Genomic DNA, 17,333 nt, shown 5'->3' with positions numbered 1-17,333 from the left:
GATGTCCCCAAATCCAGGATCCCCAAATCCAGGATGTCCCCAAATCCAGGATGTCCCCAAATCCAGGATTCCCAAATCTGAGATGTCCCCAAATCCAGGATGTCCCCAAATCCAGGATTCCCAAATTCAGGATTCCCAAATTCAGGATTCCCAAATCCAGGATGTCCCCAAATCTGGGATGTCCCAAATCTGGGATGTCCCAAATCTGGGATGTCCCAAATCTGTGATGTCCCCAAATCCAGGATGTCCCCAAATCTGGGATGTCCCCAAATCCAGGATGTCCCAAATCTGGGATGTCCCCAAATCCAGGATTCCCAAATCTGAGATGTCCCCAAATCCAGGATGTCCCCAAATCCAGGATTCCCAAATTCAGGATTCCCAAATTCAGGATTCCCAAATCCAGGATGTCCCCAAATCTGGGATGTCCCAAATCCAGGATGTCCCTACACTGGGATGTCCCCACTCTGGGATGTCCCCATTCCCGGATGTCCCCAAATCCAGGATGTCCCCATCAGGAGCCGGATGGACACGGAGCGGCCGATCCCAGGAATTCCTGGGAATTCCAAACCAGCCAAATCCAGAGGACACCCGGAGCATCTGGAGCAGGGACAGGGACAGGGACAGGGACAGGGACAGGGACACGGACAGGACACGGACAGGACACGGACAGGGACAGGGACACGGACAGGGACAGGGACAGGGACACGGACAGGGACACGGACAGGGACAGGACAGGGACAGGGACACGGACAGGGACAGGGACAGGGACACGGACACGGACAGGGACAGGGACACGGACAGGGACAGGGACAGGGACACGGACAGGGACAGGGACACGGACACGGACAGGGACAGGGACACGGACAGGGACAGGGACAGGGACAGGGACACGGACAGGGACAGGGACACGGACAGGGACACGCGGCTCTGGCTCCGCCCGGCCCCGAATCCCAAATAATCCCAAATAATCCCAAATTATCCCAAATTATCCCAAATTATCCCAAATTATCCCAAATTATCCCAAATTATCCCAAATCCGGGGGGTGCAGCCCCCACCAGCCAAACCGGGGCTGTGTCCAGCCCAGTGCCCCCAGCACCCCAAACTGGGACAGTTCCCCCAAACCAGTGCCCCCAGCACCCCAAACTGGGACAGTTCCCCCAAACCAGTGCCCCCAGCACCCCAAACTGGGACAGTTCCCCCCCCAGTCCCCCCCAGGTGGGGTCGGTGCCACCCCAGTCCCCCCAAACTGGGTCAGGGCCCCCCAAACTGGGTCAGGGCCCCCCAAACTGGGTCGGGGTCCCCCAAACTGGGACAGGACCCCCCAAACTGGGTCAGGACCCCCCCAAACTGGGTCAGGACCCCCCAAACTGGGTCAGGACCCCCCCAAACTGGGTCAGGGCTCCCCCAAACTGGGTCAGAGCCCCCCCAAACTGGGTCAGGACCCCCCAAACTGGGTCAGGGACCCCCCAAACTGGGACAGGACCCCCCAAACTGGGTCAGGGCTCCCCCAAACTGGGACAGGGACCCCCAAACTGGGTCAGGACCCCCCCAAACTGGGTCAGGACCCCCCAAACTGGGTCAGGCCCCCCCAAACTGGGTCAGGACCCCCCCAAACTGGGTCGGGGTCCCCCCAAACTGGGTCAGGACCCCCCCAAACTGGGACAGGACCCCCCAAACTGGGTCAGGACCCCCCCAAACTGGGTCAGGACCCCCCAAACTGGGTCAGGACCCCCCCAAACTGGGTCGGGGTCCCCCCAAACTGGGTCAGGACCCCCCCAAACTGGGTCTGGTTCCCCCCAAACTGGGTCAGGCCCCCCCAAACTGGGTCTGGGACCCCCCAAACTGGTGCCCTGGGGGGTGGGGGAGGGGGGTTGGGGGGCGTTGGGGGAGGGGCTTTATTTATTTGCTATTTATTGCGATTCCTTTCCGAATTCACTTTTTTCTTTTTTTTTTTCTTTTTTTTCTGTCAAAATAAAAAACAAAAACAAAAACAAAAAATTAAATAAATCAAACAAACAAACAAAAAAAAAAATAATCCCCCCCCCCAAAAAAACCTTAAAAAATAAAAACCCCCACGGAATTCCCAAAATCCAGAAGTTTGAAACCATTCCCGGATTTTTCTCCCCCCCTCCCTCCCCTCTCCAGGAGAAGGAGCCACGGCCCTCTGGAATTTCCTCAATAAATCAATTTATTTAAAAGAATATGTTACAATTAATTACACTAACGAGGCTTTTCCCCAGCGGGAAACCGAGGAATGGGAACGCCGGGAGCAGCCGGAAAAACGGGAAAAGGGAGGGGCAGGGATTCGGTTTTGGGGTTTTTTTTGGATTTCTCCCTTTTCCAAGGTTTTTTTTTGGATTAAAAAACCCCCAGGGTGGTTCAGTTCTCCTTGATCCGTTGGAATTTGGGGATAGAGGGAAAAATCGGGATCAAAATTGGGTTTTTTCCTGGGATTTTACCCAAACTGGGGGAGCTAAAGGGGATTTTTGGGGAATTTCGGGGTTCCCAAACCTTTCCCAGTTTTTTCCCCTCCCATTCCTGGGTTTTCCACGGCTGGGGGCTCCCGAGGACAACGGAAATCCAATTAATCTCAGGGATCCAATTAATGGAATTCATTCCCGGCCGAGGATTTGGGATTTTCCCCCCCCAATCCCGGCGCCAGGGGGAGGAGTGGGGAAAACCCTTCCCAAAATGGGAATTTTTTGGGGAAAATCCCAATTTTGGAGCAATTCCAGCCCATTCCAGAGGTTGGGAATGAGGCCGGGATGCTCCTGCTGGGTTTGGATCCAAATATTCCCAAATCCATCCCAAACCCCGGCAGAACCAGCTCCAGGCCAGCCCAAAAATTGGGAAAAACGCCTTTTCCAGGTGGTTTTTTCCTCCCAAAACACGGAAAAATCCCACTTAAAACCATGGAAAAATGGCTTTTCCAGGTGTTTTTTTTTTCCTCTCAGAACATGGAAAAATCCCACTTAAAACCATGGAAAAAACCACGGAAAAACGACTTTTCCAGGTGATTTTTTCCTCCCAAAACACGGAAAAATCCCGCTCAAATCCATGGAAAAATGCCTTTTCCAGGTGATTTTTCCTGCTGGGCCTCCTGGACCTGCTCAAATCCATGGAAAAATGGCTTTTCCAGCTTAATTTTCCTCCCAAAACATGGGAAAGACCCACTTGGAATTAGGGAAAACGCCTTTTCCAAAGGGTTTTTCCCTCTGGCAGCAGCCAAGCCATGGAAAATCCCTGCTCCAAGCCAGGGAAAAAAGGGATTTTCCAGTTTATTTTTCCATCCTGGCCACTGGATCTGTGGAAAAATCCCGTTCAAAACCAGGGAAAAATGAGTTTTCCACCTTAATTCCCTCCAGAATGACGGAAAAATCCTGCTGAAAACAGGGAAAAATTGTTTTTTCCAGGTTATTTTTCCTGCTTGGACGCCCAAATCATGGATAAAAAGTGCTCAAAAATTGGGAAAATTGGCTTTTCCAGGATTTTTTTGTTTTTTTTTCTCCTGGGATCTGCTCATCCCCATCCAGGGGGATCCCAAGGAGCCGGGAACACCCAAATCCCTGGGAAAACAAATTCCCAAATTCCCCAACAAAGCGGGAAAACGAATCCATGAGCGGGATCCTTGTGCCAGGAATTTTTCCTTGGAATTTTACTCCTTTTGGATGCTTTTCCCGTGGTTTTTTTTTTAAAAAAACCCCCGGATTTGGAGGAAAAACGGGCGGAAAATCCCATTAAAAATCAACTTCCACCCCTTGGAATTCCCAAGGAATTATTCCCACGGATGCCAGGCAGGGATGGAACATTCCCAAGGATTTTTCCTGCTTTTTTTTTTCCCCCCTTTTTTTTTTTTTTTCCTCCCCACATCTGACAATGATTTTTTAAATTCCAGTTGTTTTAAAAAAAAAAAAAAAAAAAATCCCAAAATTCCCAAAATTCCCAGCCTGGAGCTGGATCTGAGTGGGAAAAAGGAGCCCCCCTGAGGTGGCTTTTCCCAGTTTTTTTTCTGGAATTCCATGAGGATGATGGGCACGAATGGATTTGGAATTAATGAGATTTAGTTTTGGGGGAGGGGCTTTAATACAAGAGTGGAATTTTTTGGGATTCATGGAAAAGCTGCCGGGGTTAAGTGGCCGCGTCCCTTTGCTGTGACCGGACCAGCTGGAAAAGGTTCTGGAAAAGAAGGAAAAAGGGATCAGGGGAAGGTGGGAGAGACCTGGAATTGCCACTGGGAAAAGGGGGGGATTGGTGGGAATGTGGGAATTCTGGGAATGGGGGAATTCTGGGAATGTGGGAATGTTGGGAATGGGGGAATTCTGGGAATGGTGGGAATTGGGAATGTGGGAATGTGGGAATGTGGGAATGGGGGAATGATGGGAATGTGGGAATGGGGGAATGGGGGAATTGGGAATGGGGGAATGGGGGAATGGGGGAATTGGGAATGGTGGGAATGTGGGAATTGGGAATTGTGGGAATTGGGGAATTGGGAATGTGGGAATTGGGAATGGGGGAATGGGGGAATGGGGGAATGGGGGAATTGGGAATTGGGAATGGGGGAATGGGGGAATGGGGGAATGTGGGAATGGTGGGAATGTGGGAATTGGGAATTGTGGGAATTGGGAATGTGGGAATTGGGAATTGTGGGAATTGGGAATGTGGGAATTGGGGAATTGGGAATGTGGGAATGGGGGAATGTGGGAATGCAGGAATTGGGAATGGTGAGAATTGGGAATGTGGGAATTGGGAATGTGGGAATGGGGGAATTGGGAATGGGGAAATTGGGAATGGGGGAATGTGGGAATTGGGAATGTGGGAATGTGGGAATGGGGGAATTGGGAATGGTGGGAATTGTGGGAATGTGGGAATGGTGGGAATGTGGGAATTGGGAATGTGGGAATGGGGAATTCTGGGAATGGTGGGAATGTGGGAATGGGGGAATTGGGAATGTGGGAATTCTGGGAATGGGGGAATTCTGGGAATGTGGAAATGGGGGAATTGGGAATGGGGGAATGGGGGAGTTCTGGGAATGTGGGAATGGTGCGAATGGGGGAATTGGGAATGTGGGAATGAGGGAATGGGGGAATGTGGGAATGTGGGAATGGGGGAATTGGGAATGGGGGAATGGGGGAATGTGGGAATGGTGAGAATGGGGGAATGGGGGAATGGTGGGAAGTGGGAATGTGGGAATTCTGGGAATTCTGGGAATGGGGGAAGGTGGGAATGTGGGCATGGCACCGACCCCAGCACGGGGCTCCCACACACCGGGAGTGCCCTGACCCCAACCCCAATTCCAACTCCAACCCCAATCCCAATCCCTGACCCCAATCCCAACTGAAATTCCAATCCCAATCCCAATTTAAATCCCAATCCCAATCCCAATCCCAACTCCAACCCTAATTCCAATCCCAATCCCAATTTAAATTCCCAATCCCCAATCCAACCCCAATTCCAATCCCAATCCCAATTTTAATTCCAATCCCAACTCCTGCAGCTCCCTTTTCCAGCTGCTCCATGAATTCCTCCCCAGCCCGGGATGATCCAGGGGGATCCAGGGGGAGCCAGGATGGAGCAGGAGAAGCTTTTCCCATGGAAAACCGCCTGGGAATGGGAAAAGTTGGGAATTCTCACCTCCTTCCTCCACTTGAGCTCGCAGAACACTCGCTCGAAGCACTCGTGCATGTAATTGAACTGCCAGGGAAAAATGGGAATCAGGGAAAATCCTGGGAAAATCCAGGAGATCCAGAGGGGAACTGGGAGTTCTGGGAAGGATCCAGGGAAAATCCCGGGAAAATCCAGGGGATCCAGAGGGGAACTGGGAGTTCTGGGAAGGAATCAGGGAAAATCCTGGGAAAATTCAGGAGATCCAGAGGGGAACTGGGAGTTCTGGGAAGGATCCAGGGAAAATCCAGGGAAAATCCAGGAGATCCAGAGGGGAACTGGGAGTTCTGGGAAGGATCCAGGGAAAATTCAGGAGATCCAGAGGGGAACTGGGAGTTCTGGGAAGGATCCAGGGAAAATCCTGGAGATCCAGAGGGGAACTGGGAGTTCTGGGAAGGATCCAGGGAAAATCCAGGCAATCCAGACTGGAGCCAGGGAGGAATTGGGAGCTCCAGAGGAATTCCAGGGAGGAGCCAGGAGATCCAGAGGAATTCCAGGGAGGAACTGGGAGCTCCAGAGGAATTCCAGGGAGGAATTGGGAGCTCCAGAGGAATTCCAGGGAGGAATTGGGAGCTCCAGAGGAATTCCAGGGAGGAATTGGGAGCTCCAGAGGAATTCCAGGGAGGAGCCAGGAGCTCCAGAGGAATTCCAGGGAGGAATTGGGAGCTCCAGAGGAATTCCAGGGAGGAATTGGGAGCTTCAGAGGAATTCCAGGGAGGAACCAGGAGCTCCAGAGGAATTCCAGGGAGGAATTGGGAGCTCCAGAGGAATTCCAGGGAGGAGCCAGGAGCTCCAGGGAGGAGCCAGGAATTCCAGGGAGGAATGAGGAGTTCCAGGGAAAAGGCAGCAGCTCCGTGTTGGAGCCAGAAGTTCCAGGGCAGAACCAGCCTCTCCTGGGATCACTTTTTGGGATCAGTTTTCGGGATCAGTTTTTGGGATCACTTTTTGGGATCAGTTCTCTGATTTCTCCGGATTTCTCAGGGAATCCGGGCAGGATTCAGGACACTCCTGACCCCATTCCTGAGGAATTCTGGGCAGGATCGGGACACTCCCCATCCCATTCCCAAGGAATTCCAGGCAGGATCAGGACTCTCCATTCCCAAGGAATTCTGGGTGGGACCGGGACACTCCTGACCCCATTCCTGAGGAATTCCGAGCAGGACCGGGATGGGGATCGGGATGGGGATCAGGATTTGGATCAGGATTGGGATGGGGATTGGGATTTGGGATGGGGATCGGGATTTGGGATCGGGATGGGGATTGGGATGGGGATGGGGATCAGAATGGGGATCAGGATCAGGATTGGGATGGGGATTGGGATCGAGATGGGGATCAGGATTGGGATGGGGATCAGGATCAGGATCAGGATTGGGATGGGGATCAGGATCAGGATTGGGATGGGGATCAGAATTGGGATCGGGATTGGGATCGGGATCAGGATCGGGATCGGGATCAGGATCAGGATTGGGATGGGGATCAGGATCAGGATCGGGATCATGATCGGGATCAGGATTGGAATCGGGATCAGGATCAGGATTGGGATGGGGATCAGGATGAGGATCAGGATCAGGACGGGGATCAGGATTGGGATCGGGATTGGGATGGGGATCAGGATCGGGATTGGGATCGGGATGGGGATCAGGATCAGGATGGGGATCAGGATCAGGATCAGGATGGGGATCAGGATCAGGATGGGGATCAGGATTGGGATGGGGATCAGGATCAGGATGGGGATCAGGATCGGGATGGGGATCAGGATCGGGATCAGGATTGGGATGGGGATCAGGATCGGGATTGGGATGGGGATCAGGATCAGGATGGGGATCAGGATCAGGATTGGGATGGGGATCAGGATCAGGATGGGGATCAGGATCGGGATGGGGATCAGGATCGGGATCAGGATTGGGATGGGGATCAGGATCGGGATTGGGATGGGGATCAGGATTGGGATCAGGATCGGGATCGGGATGGGGATCAGGATTGGGATGGGGATCAGGATCGGGATCGGGATCAGGATTGGGATTGGGATCAGGATTGGGATGGGGATCAGGATCAGGACCGGGATCAGGATCGGGATCAGGATCAGGATGGGGATCAGGATCAGGATGGGGATCAGGATTGGGATGGGGATCAGGACCAGGATTGGGATCAGGATTGGGATGGGGATCAGGATCGGGATCGGGATCAGGATTGGGATTGGGATCAGGATCAGGATCGGGATCGGGATTGGGATCAGGATCAGGATCGGGATTGGGATCAGGATTGGGATGGGGATCAGGATCAGGATGGGGATCAGGATCAGGATCGGGATGGGGATCAGGATGGGGATCAGGATCAGGATTGGGATCAGGATCAGGATCGGGATCGGGATGGGGATCAGGATTGGGATGGGGATCAGGATCAGGATCAGGATTGGGATGGGGATCAGGATCAGGATCAGGATGGGGATCAGGATCAGGACCGGGATCAGGATCGGGATCGGGATCAGGATCAGTATCGGGATCAGGTGACTCACGTAGGGGGTGAAGATCTTGACCCAGCGCGGTTTGCGCTCTGCGCGCGCGTACTCGAAGCAGAACGCCATCCCCTCCTCGTCCGTGTCCCAGCGCTGCATCTCCTCCCACTCGAAGGCGATCACCTGGTTCTGCGCAATTCCCGATCCCGCTCAGCCCCGAGGCCTCGGGATGGGCCGGGGATGAGGGAAAAGGGGGAGCTGCCTCCCGGTGAGCACGGGGAGCATTCCCGGAGTTCTCCCGGAGAGCGGCGGCTGCGCCTCCCAAATCCCGCCCGGGGAGCCGGGGGCAAATCCAAGGGGTGGGGTGGGTAACGATCCCAAATAAATCCCAGGGATTTGGGATGGTCCCAAATAAATCCCAGGGATTTGGGATGGTCCCAGGGTAAATCCCAGGGATTTGGGATGGTCCCAAATAAATCCCAGGGATTTGGGACGGTCCCAGGGTAAATCCCAGGGATTTGGGATGGTCCCAAATAAATCCCAGGGATTTGGGATGGTCCCAAATAAATCCAAGGGATTTGGGACGGTCCCAGGGTAAATCCCAGGGATTTGGGATGGTCCCAAATAAATCCCAGGGATTTGGGATGGTCCCAAATAAATCCCAGGGATTTGGGACAACCCTGGGATTTGGGACCATCCCAGGGATTTGGGACAACACCGGGATTTGGGACAACCCCAGGGATTTATGACAATTCTGGGATTTGGGACAACCCCATAGGATTTGGGACAACCCCAGGGATTTGGGACAACCCCAGGGATATATGACAATTCTGGGATTTGGGACAATTCTGGGATTTGGGATAATCCCAGGGATTTGTAACAACCCCTGGATTTGTAACAACCCCAGGGATTTGGGACAACCCCAGGGATTTATGACAATCCCAGGATTTGGGACAACCCCAGGATTTGGGACAACCCCAGGATTTGGGACAATTTTGGGATTTGTGACAACCCCAGGATTCACGCTGCTGCAGCTCCAGGCGCTCGGGGCTGTGGGGGATTCCCGGGAATGCCCAGGAATGCGGGATGGGGATTCCCGGGAATGTGGGATGGGGATTCCTGGGAATGCGGGATGGGGATTCCTGGGAATGCGGGTTGGGGATTCCCGGGAATGTGGGATGGGGATTCCCAGGAATGCAGGCTGGGATCTCGGGAATTCAGGCTGGGGATTCCCAGGAATTCGGGCTGGGATTTCAGGAATACCTCGAGCTGCCCCTCCTCGGTGCAGGCGTGCAGTTTGAAGTGGCGGATGCTGATGGCGGAGATGACGTGGCCGCGGCGCCGCGAGTCGCACGAGCAGTGCGGGAACGTGATCTCGTTATAACCCTCACAGGAGCGCAGCATCGTCAGGTACTGCCGGGAAAACAACGGGAATGTGGGAAAATGGGAATGTGGGATAACGGGAATGGGATAATGGGATCTCGTTATAACCCTCACAGGAGCGCAGCATCGTCAGGTACTGCCGGGAAAACAACGGGAATGTGGGAAAACGGGAATGTGGGATACGGGAATGGGATAACGGGAATGGGATAACGGGAATGTGGCATAACGTGATCTCGTTATAACCCTCACAGGAGCGCAGCATCGTCAGGTACTGCCGGGAAAACAACGGGAATGTGGGATAACGGGAATGTGGGATAACGGGAATGGGATAACGGGAATGGGATAACGGGAATGTGGGATAACGGGAATGGGATAACGGGATCTCGTTATAACCCTCACAGGAGCGCAGCATCGTCAGGTACTGCCGGGAAAACAACGGGAATGTGGGAAAATGGGAATGTGGGATAACGGGATCTCGTTATAACCCTCACAGGAGCGCAGCATCGTCAGGTACTGCCGGGAAAAGAATGGGAATGGGATAATGGGAATGTGGGAAAACGGGAATGGGATAACGGGAATGTGGGATAACGGGAATGGGATAACGGGAATGGGATAACGGGAATGTGTGGGATAACGGGAATGGGATAACGGGATCTCGTTATAACCCTCACAGGAGCGCAGCATCGTCAGGTACTGCCGGGAGAACAACGGGAATGGGATAACGGGAATGGGATAACGGGAATGGGATAACGGGAATGGGATAATGGGAATGGGATAACGGGAATGGGATAATGGGAATGGGATAATGGGAATGGGATAACGGGAATGGGATAACGGGATCTCGTTATAACCCTCACAGGAGCGCAGCATCGTCAGGTACTGCCGGGAAAACAACGGGAATGTGGGAAAATGGGAATGTGGGATAACGGGAATGTGGGATAACGGGAATGTGATAACAGGAATGTGGGAAAACGGGAATGTGGGATAACGGGAATGTGGGATAACGGGAATGGGATAACGGGAATGGGATAACGGGAATGGGATAATGGGAATGGGATAACGGGAATGTGGGAGTAACAGGAATGTGATAATGGGAATGTGATAATGGGAATGTGGGATAACGGGAATGTGGGGGGATAATGGGAATGGGGGAATTGGGAATGTGGGGATAACGGGAATGTGGGGGGCACTGGAAATGCTGGAGGCACTGGGAATCCCAGAATTCACTGGGATTCTTTGATTCACCGGGATTCACCAGGTTTTTGGGATTCACTGGGATTCACTGGGATTCACTGGGATTCTGGGATTCACTGGGATTCACTGGGATTCTGGGATTCACTGGGATTCACCGGGATTCTGGGATTCACTGGGATTCTGGGATTCACTGGGATTCACCGGGATTCTGGGATTCACTGGGATTCTGGGATTCACCGGGATTCACTGGGATTCACTGGGATTCTGGGATTCACTGGGATTCTGGGATTCACCGGGATTCACTGGGATTCACTGGGATTCTGGGATTCACTGGGATTCTGGGATTCACCGGGATTCTGGGATTCACTGGGATTCACTGGGATTCTGGGATTCACCGGGATTCACTGGGATTCACTGGGATTCACTGGGATTCTGGGATTCACCGGGATTCTGGGATTCACCGGGATTCTGGGATTCACCGGGATTCACCGGGATTCACCGGGATTCACCGGGATTCTGGGATTCACTGGGATTCACTGGGATTCACTGGGATTCACTGGGATTCTGGGATTCACCGGGATTCTGGGATTCACCAGGATTCTGGGATTCACCGGGATTCTGGGATTCACTGGGATTCACTGGGATTCACCGGGATTCACCGGGATTCTGGGATTCACCAGGATTCTGGGATTCACCGGGATTCACCGGGATTCTGGGATTCACTGGGATTCACTGGGATTCACCGGGATTCACTGGAATTCACTGGGATTCTGGGATTCACTGGGATTCACTGGGATTCACTGGGATTCACTGGGATTCACTGGGATTCTGGGATTCACTGGGATTCACTGGGATTCACCGGGATTCACTGGAATTCACTGGGATTCTGGGATTCACTGGGATTCACTGGGATTCACTGGGATTCACTGGGATTCACTGGGATTCACTGGGATTCACTGGGATTCTGGGATTCACTGGGATTCCCTGGGATTCACCAGGATTCTGGGATTCACCGGGATTCTGGGATTCACTGGGATTCACTGGGATTCACCGGGATTCACTGGAATTCACTGGGATTCTGGGATTCACTGGGATTCACCGGGATTCACTGGGATTCACCGGGATTCTGGGATTCACTGGGATTCACTGGGATTCACTGGGATTCTGGGATTCTGGGATTCACCGGGATTCTGGGATTCACTGGGATTCACTGGGATTCACCGGGATTCACTGGAATTCACTGGGATTCTGGGATTCACTGGGATTCACCGGGATTCACTGGGATTCACTGGGATTCTGGGATTCACTGGGATTCACTGGGATTCTGGGATTCACTGGGATTCACCGGGATTCTGGGATTCACTGGGATTCACTGGGATTCTGGGATTCACTGGGATTCACTGGGATTCTGGGATTCACCAGGATTCTGGGATTCACCGGGATACAGGCATGGGCAGGGATCCCAGCATTGGGAATGCGTTGGGAAGAGCTCAAAGCTCCTCCCATTCCACAGCGGGGACGTTCCCGCTGTTCCAGGACTGGGGAAATCCATGGATTCTCTGGATAACCCATTCCAGAGCCTCTTCCCGGGAAAATCCGGGATAACTCACCATGACCATCTTCCTCTGCTCGCAGAGCTTCTGGAGCTGGTAGGATTTCTCCTCGGCTTTGATGTAGCCTTTCTTGACGTCATCAACGGCCTGGGAACAGGGAAAAAACGGGAATAATCCAGGAAAAATGCAGGAAAGATCCGGGAAAAATCCAGGAAAAATCCGGGAAAAAAACGGGAAAAAAACGAGAAAAATCCGGGAAAAATCCGGAAAAAATCCGGGAATTCCTCAGCTGGTGGAGCCCTTCTGGTGAGCTTGAGCTCAATCCCATAAAACCAACTGGAATTCCCGAATTTGGGATCAACCCTTGACCCAACCGCCCTTCCAGGACTTTTCCTGACCCACACAGAGATTCCAGAGGAATTCCGGGTGGGAATTCCAAGCTTGGAGTGCCTCAATCCCATAAAACCAGGTGGAATTCCCGAATTTGGGATCAACCCTTGACCCAACCGCCCTTCCAGGACTTTTCCTGACCCACACAGAGATTCCAGAGGAATTCCAGGTGGGAATTCCAAGCTTGGAGCGCCTCAATCCCATAAAACCGGGGAGAATTCCCAATGTTGGGATCAACCGCTGCACTCCACCACCTCTCCCAACAGGAATGAGCATTCCAGGAGAATTCCTGTTGGGAATTCCTCATTGTAGAGAGTGCTTGGAGCACCTCAATCCCATAAAACCAGCTGGAATTCCCGAATTTGGGATCAACCCTTGACCCAACCGCCCTTCCAGGACTTTTCCTGACCCAAACAGGGATTCCAGAGGAATTCCAGGTGGGAATTCCAAGCTTCAAGTGCCTCAATCCCATAAAACCAGGTGGAATTCCCAATGTTGGGATCCACCCTTGGACCCAGCTACCTTCTGAGGACTTTTCCTGACCTGAATGGGAATTCCAGAGAAATTCCAAGTGGGAATTCCACGCTTGGAGTGCCTCAATCCCATAAAACCAGGTGGAATTCCCAATGTTGGGATCAACCCTTGACCCAACCGCCCTTCCAGGACTTTTCCTGACCCACACAGGGATTCCAGAGCAATTCCAGGTGGGAATTCCAAGCTTGGAGCGCCTCAACCCCATAAAAACCGGGGAGAATTCCCAATGTTGGGATCAACCGCTGCACTCCACCACCTCTCCCATCGGAAAGGAGCATTCCAGGAGAATTCCAGCTGGGAATTCCTCATTGTAGAGAGAGCTTGGAGCGCCTCAATCCCACAAAACCAGGTGGAATTCCCAAATTTGGGATCAACCCTTGACCCAACCGCCCTTCCAGGACTTTTCCTGACCCAAACAGGGATTCCAGAGGAATTCCGGGTGGGAATTCCAAGCTTGGAGCACCTCAATCCCATAAAACCAGGTGGAATTCCCAATGTTGGGATCCACCCTTGGACCCAGCTACCTTCTGAGGACTTTTCCTGACCTGAATGGGGATTCCAGAGAAATTCCAAGTGGGAATTCCACGCTTGGAGTGCCTCAATCCCATAAAACCAGTTGGAATTCCCAAATTTGGGATCAACCCTTGACCCAACTGTCCTTCCAGGACTTTTCCTGACCCACACAGAGATTCCAGAGGAATTCCAGGTGGGAATTCCACGCTTGGAGAGCCTCAACCCCATAAAAACCGGGGAGAATTCCCAATGTTGGGATCAACCGCTGCACTCCACCACCTCTCCCATCGGAAAGGAGCATTCCAGGAGAATTCCTGCTGGGAATTCCTCATTGTAGAGAGAGCTTGGAGCACCTCAATCCCATAAAACCAGCTGGAATTCCAGAATTTGGGATCAACCCTTGACCCAACTGTCCTTCCAGGACTTTTCCTGACCCCACACAGGGATTCCAGAGGAATTCCAGGTGGGAATTCCAAGCTTGGAGGCATCAATCCCATAAAACCGGGGAGAATTCCCAGTGTTGGGATCAACCGCTGCACTCCACCACCTCTCCCATCGGAAAGGAGCATTCCAGGAGAATTCCAGCTGGGAATTCCTCATTGTAGAGAGAGCTTGGAGCGCCTCAGTCCCATAAAACCAGCTGGAATTTCCAAATTTGGGATCAACCCTTGACCCAACCGCCCTTCCAGGACTTTTCCTGACCCCACACAGGGATTCCAGAGGAATTCCAGGTGGGAATTCCAAGCTTCAAGTGCCTCAATCCCATAAAACCAGGTGGAATTCCCGAATTTGGGATCAACCCTTGGACCCAGCTACCTTCTGAGGACTTTTCCTGACCTGAATGGGGATTCCAGAGAAATTCCAAGTGGGAATTCCACGCTTGGAGTGCCTCAATCCCATAAAACCAGTTGGAATTCCCAAATTTGGGATCAACCCTTGACCCAACTGTCCTTCCAGGACTTTTCCTGACCCACACAGAGATTCCAGAGGAATTCCAGGTGGGAATTCCACGCTTGGAGAGCCTCAATCCCATAAAACCAGGTGGAATTCCCGAATTTGGGATCAACCCTTGGACCCAGCTACCTTCTGAGGACTCTTCCTGACATGAAAAGGGATTCCAGAGGAATTCCAGGTGGGAATTCCTCATTGTGGAGAGTGCTTGGAGTGCCTGAATCCTGGAAAACCGGGGAGAATTCCCAATGTTGGGATCAACCCTTGACCCAACCGCCCTTCCAGGACTTTTCCTGACCCACACAGAGATTCCAGAGGAATTCCAGGTGGGAATTCCTCATTGTGGAGAGTGCTTGGAGTGCCTGAATCCCGGAAAACCGGGGAGAATTCCCAATGTTGGGATCAACCCTTGACCCAACCGCCCTTCCAGGACTTTTCCTGACCCCACACAGGGATTCCAGAGGAATTCCAGGTGGGAATTCCTCATCATGGAGAGTGCTTGGAGCGCCTCAATCATGGAAAACCGGGGAGAATTCCCAATGTTGGGATCAACCGCTGCACTCCACCACCTCTCCCATGGGAAAGGAGCATTCCAGGAGAATTCCAGCTGGGAATTCCGGGTGGGAATACCTGGTGGAAGAAGTATGCGACGGCCAGGTCGTTGTCGTTGAGCAGCGCCTCCTCCTCGGTGGTGAAGAGCCACTTGCGCAGCGTCAGGCACGTCCCCGGCACCGCCGACGTGTAATTCTGCACGTACAGCTTGTGGGGAAACTCGTTGGGCGCCAGCTTCCGCACTGGGAAACACCGGGAAAAGCATGGGAAAAACCCGGGAAAATCAGGGGGAAATCAGGGGGAAATCACGGGAAAATCGGGGGGAAATCACGGGGAAATCAGGGGAAATCATGGGAAAATCATGGAAAAACCAGGGAAAAATCCCAGGAAAATCCCAGGAAAATCATGGGGAAATCATGGGAAAATCCCAGGAAAATCAGGGGGAAATCAGGGGAAAATCAGGGGGAAATCAGGGGGAAATCACGGGGAAATAATGGGAAAATCATGGGGAAATCCCGGGAAAATCAGGGGGAAATCATGGGGAAATCAGGGGGAAATCCCGGGAAAATCATGGGGAAATCCCGGGAAAATCCCGGGGAAATCAGGGGGAAATCAGGGGGAAATCAGGGGGAAATCACGGGGAAATCACGGGGAAATCAGGGGAAAATCATGGGGAAATCAGGGGGAAATCCCGGGAAAATCAGGGGGAAATCACAGGAAAATCACGGGGAAATCATGGGAAAATCATGGGAAAATCACGGGAAAAATCCCAGGAAAATCCCAGGAAAATCATGGGGAAATCATGGGGAAATCATGGGAAAATCCCAGGAAAATCAGGGGGAAATCATGGGAAAATCATGGGGAAATCATGGGAAAATCATGGGAAAATTATGGGGACATTGGGGGAAAATCATGGGAAAATCCCGGGGAAATCATGGGAAAATCACGGGAAAATCACGGGAAAATCACGGGAAAATCATGGGAAAATCCCGGGAAAATCAGGGGGAAATCATGGGGAAATCATGGGGAAATCGGGGGAAAATCATGGGAAAATCCCAGGAAAATCAGGGGGAAATCATGGGAAAATCAGGGGAAAATCACGGGAAAATCATGGGGAAATCACGGGAAAATCATGGGAAAATCAGGGGGAAATCATGGGAAAATCATGGGAAAATCGGGGAAAAATCCCAGGAAAATCATGGGGAAATCGGGGGAAAATCCCAGGAAAATCAGGGGGAAATCATGGGGACATCGGGGGAAAATCATGGGAAAATCCCGGGGAAATCCCGGGGAAATCATGGCAAAATCCAGGGAAAATCCCGGGAAAATCATGGGAAAATCCCGGGAAAATCACAGGGAAATCCCGGGGAAATCGGGGGATGGAGGGGTCAGGGCATGAGAAGGAGAGGGATGGTGGGAGAGGCAAAAAATCGGTGTTAAAATGGGATTTTATCACTGGGAAACTTCAGAAACTGCCCCAAATCCCTCCAGAATGATCCCAAAGCCTCCAGAACGATCCTGAATCCTTCCAAAATTACCCTGAGTCCTCCAGAATTATCCCTAAATCCTCCAGAATAATCTCAAATCCTCAAGAATTATCCCAAATACTTCCAAAATTATCCCTAAATCCTCCAGAATGATCCAAACGTCTCCAGAATTATCCCAAATCCTTCCAGAATGATCCCAAAGTCTTCAGAACTATCTCAAAGTCTCCAGAATGATCCCAAATCCTTCCAAATTTATCCCTAAATCCTCCAGAATGATCCCAAATCCCTCCAGAATGATCCCAAATCCTTCCAGAATGATCCTGAATCCTTCCAAAATTACCCTGAATCCTCCAAAATTACCCTGAATCCTCCAGAATTACCCCAAATCCCTCCGGAATGATCCTTAAATCCTCCAGAATGATCCCAAATCCTTCCAAATTTATCCCTAAAGACTCCAGAATGATCCCAAATCCTTCCAGAATGATCCCAAATCCTTCCAGAATGATCCCAAATCCTTCCAGAATGATCCCAAATCCTTCCAGAATGATCCCAAATCCTTCCAGAATGATCCCAAATCCTTCCAGAATGATCCCAAATTCTTCCAGAATGATCCCTCCCAAATCCCTGGAATCTGGAGGAACTCCCTGAAAATCCCAGGA

General features: G+C 52.0%; 1 protein-coding gene across 2 annotated transcripts in view; it reads right to left on the bottom strand.

The window, feature by feature from the left end:
* Nucleotides 1–2,171: 2,171 nt before the first annotated feature.
* LOC131590599 (sorting nexin-27) overlaps nt 2,172–17,333 on the bottom strand; it is a 33,786-nt gene continuing 18,624 nt past the window's right edge. Inside the window, exons 7-13 of one of the 2 annotated variants that reach the window (XR_009280110.1) lie at nt 15,266–15,429; nt 12,305–12,394; nt 9,381–9,530; nt 8,178–8,306; nt 5,633–5,692; nt 2,974–4,177; nt 2,172–2,904 (exon numbers count right to left, since the gene is read on the bottom strand). Coding sequence is in view for 1 of the 2 variants with exons in the window: in XM_058860812.1 (XP_058716795.1) it covers nt 4,130–4,177; nt 5,633–5,692; nt 8,178–8,306; nt 9,381–9,530; nt 12,305–12,394; nt 15,266–15,429 (641 nt within the window). In the remaining variant the exon portion in view is untranslated. Of the gene's footprint in view, nt 4,178–5,632; nt 5,693–8,177; nt 8,307–9,380; nt 9,531–12,304; nt 12,395–15,265; nt 15,430–17,333 lie in introns of both variants that reach the window. The other variant, XM_058860812.1, reaches the window with a different exon arrangement.

The sequence above is a fragment of the Poecile atricapillus genome, chromosome 33, assembly GCF_030490865.1.
Source record: "Poecile atricapillus isolate bPoeAtr1 chromosome 33, bPoeAtr1.hap1, whole genome shotgun sequence".
Classification (NCBI taxonomy): Eukaryota; Metazoa; Chordata; class Aves; order Passeriformes; family Paridae; genus Poecile; species Poecile atricapillus.
This window is presented reverse-complemented; position numbering and strand designations above follow the sequence as displayed.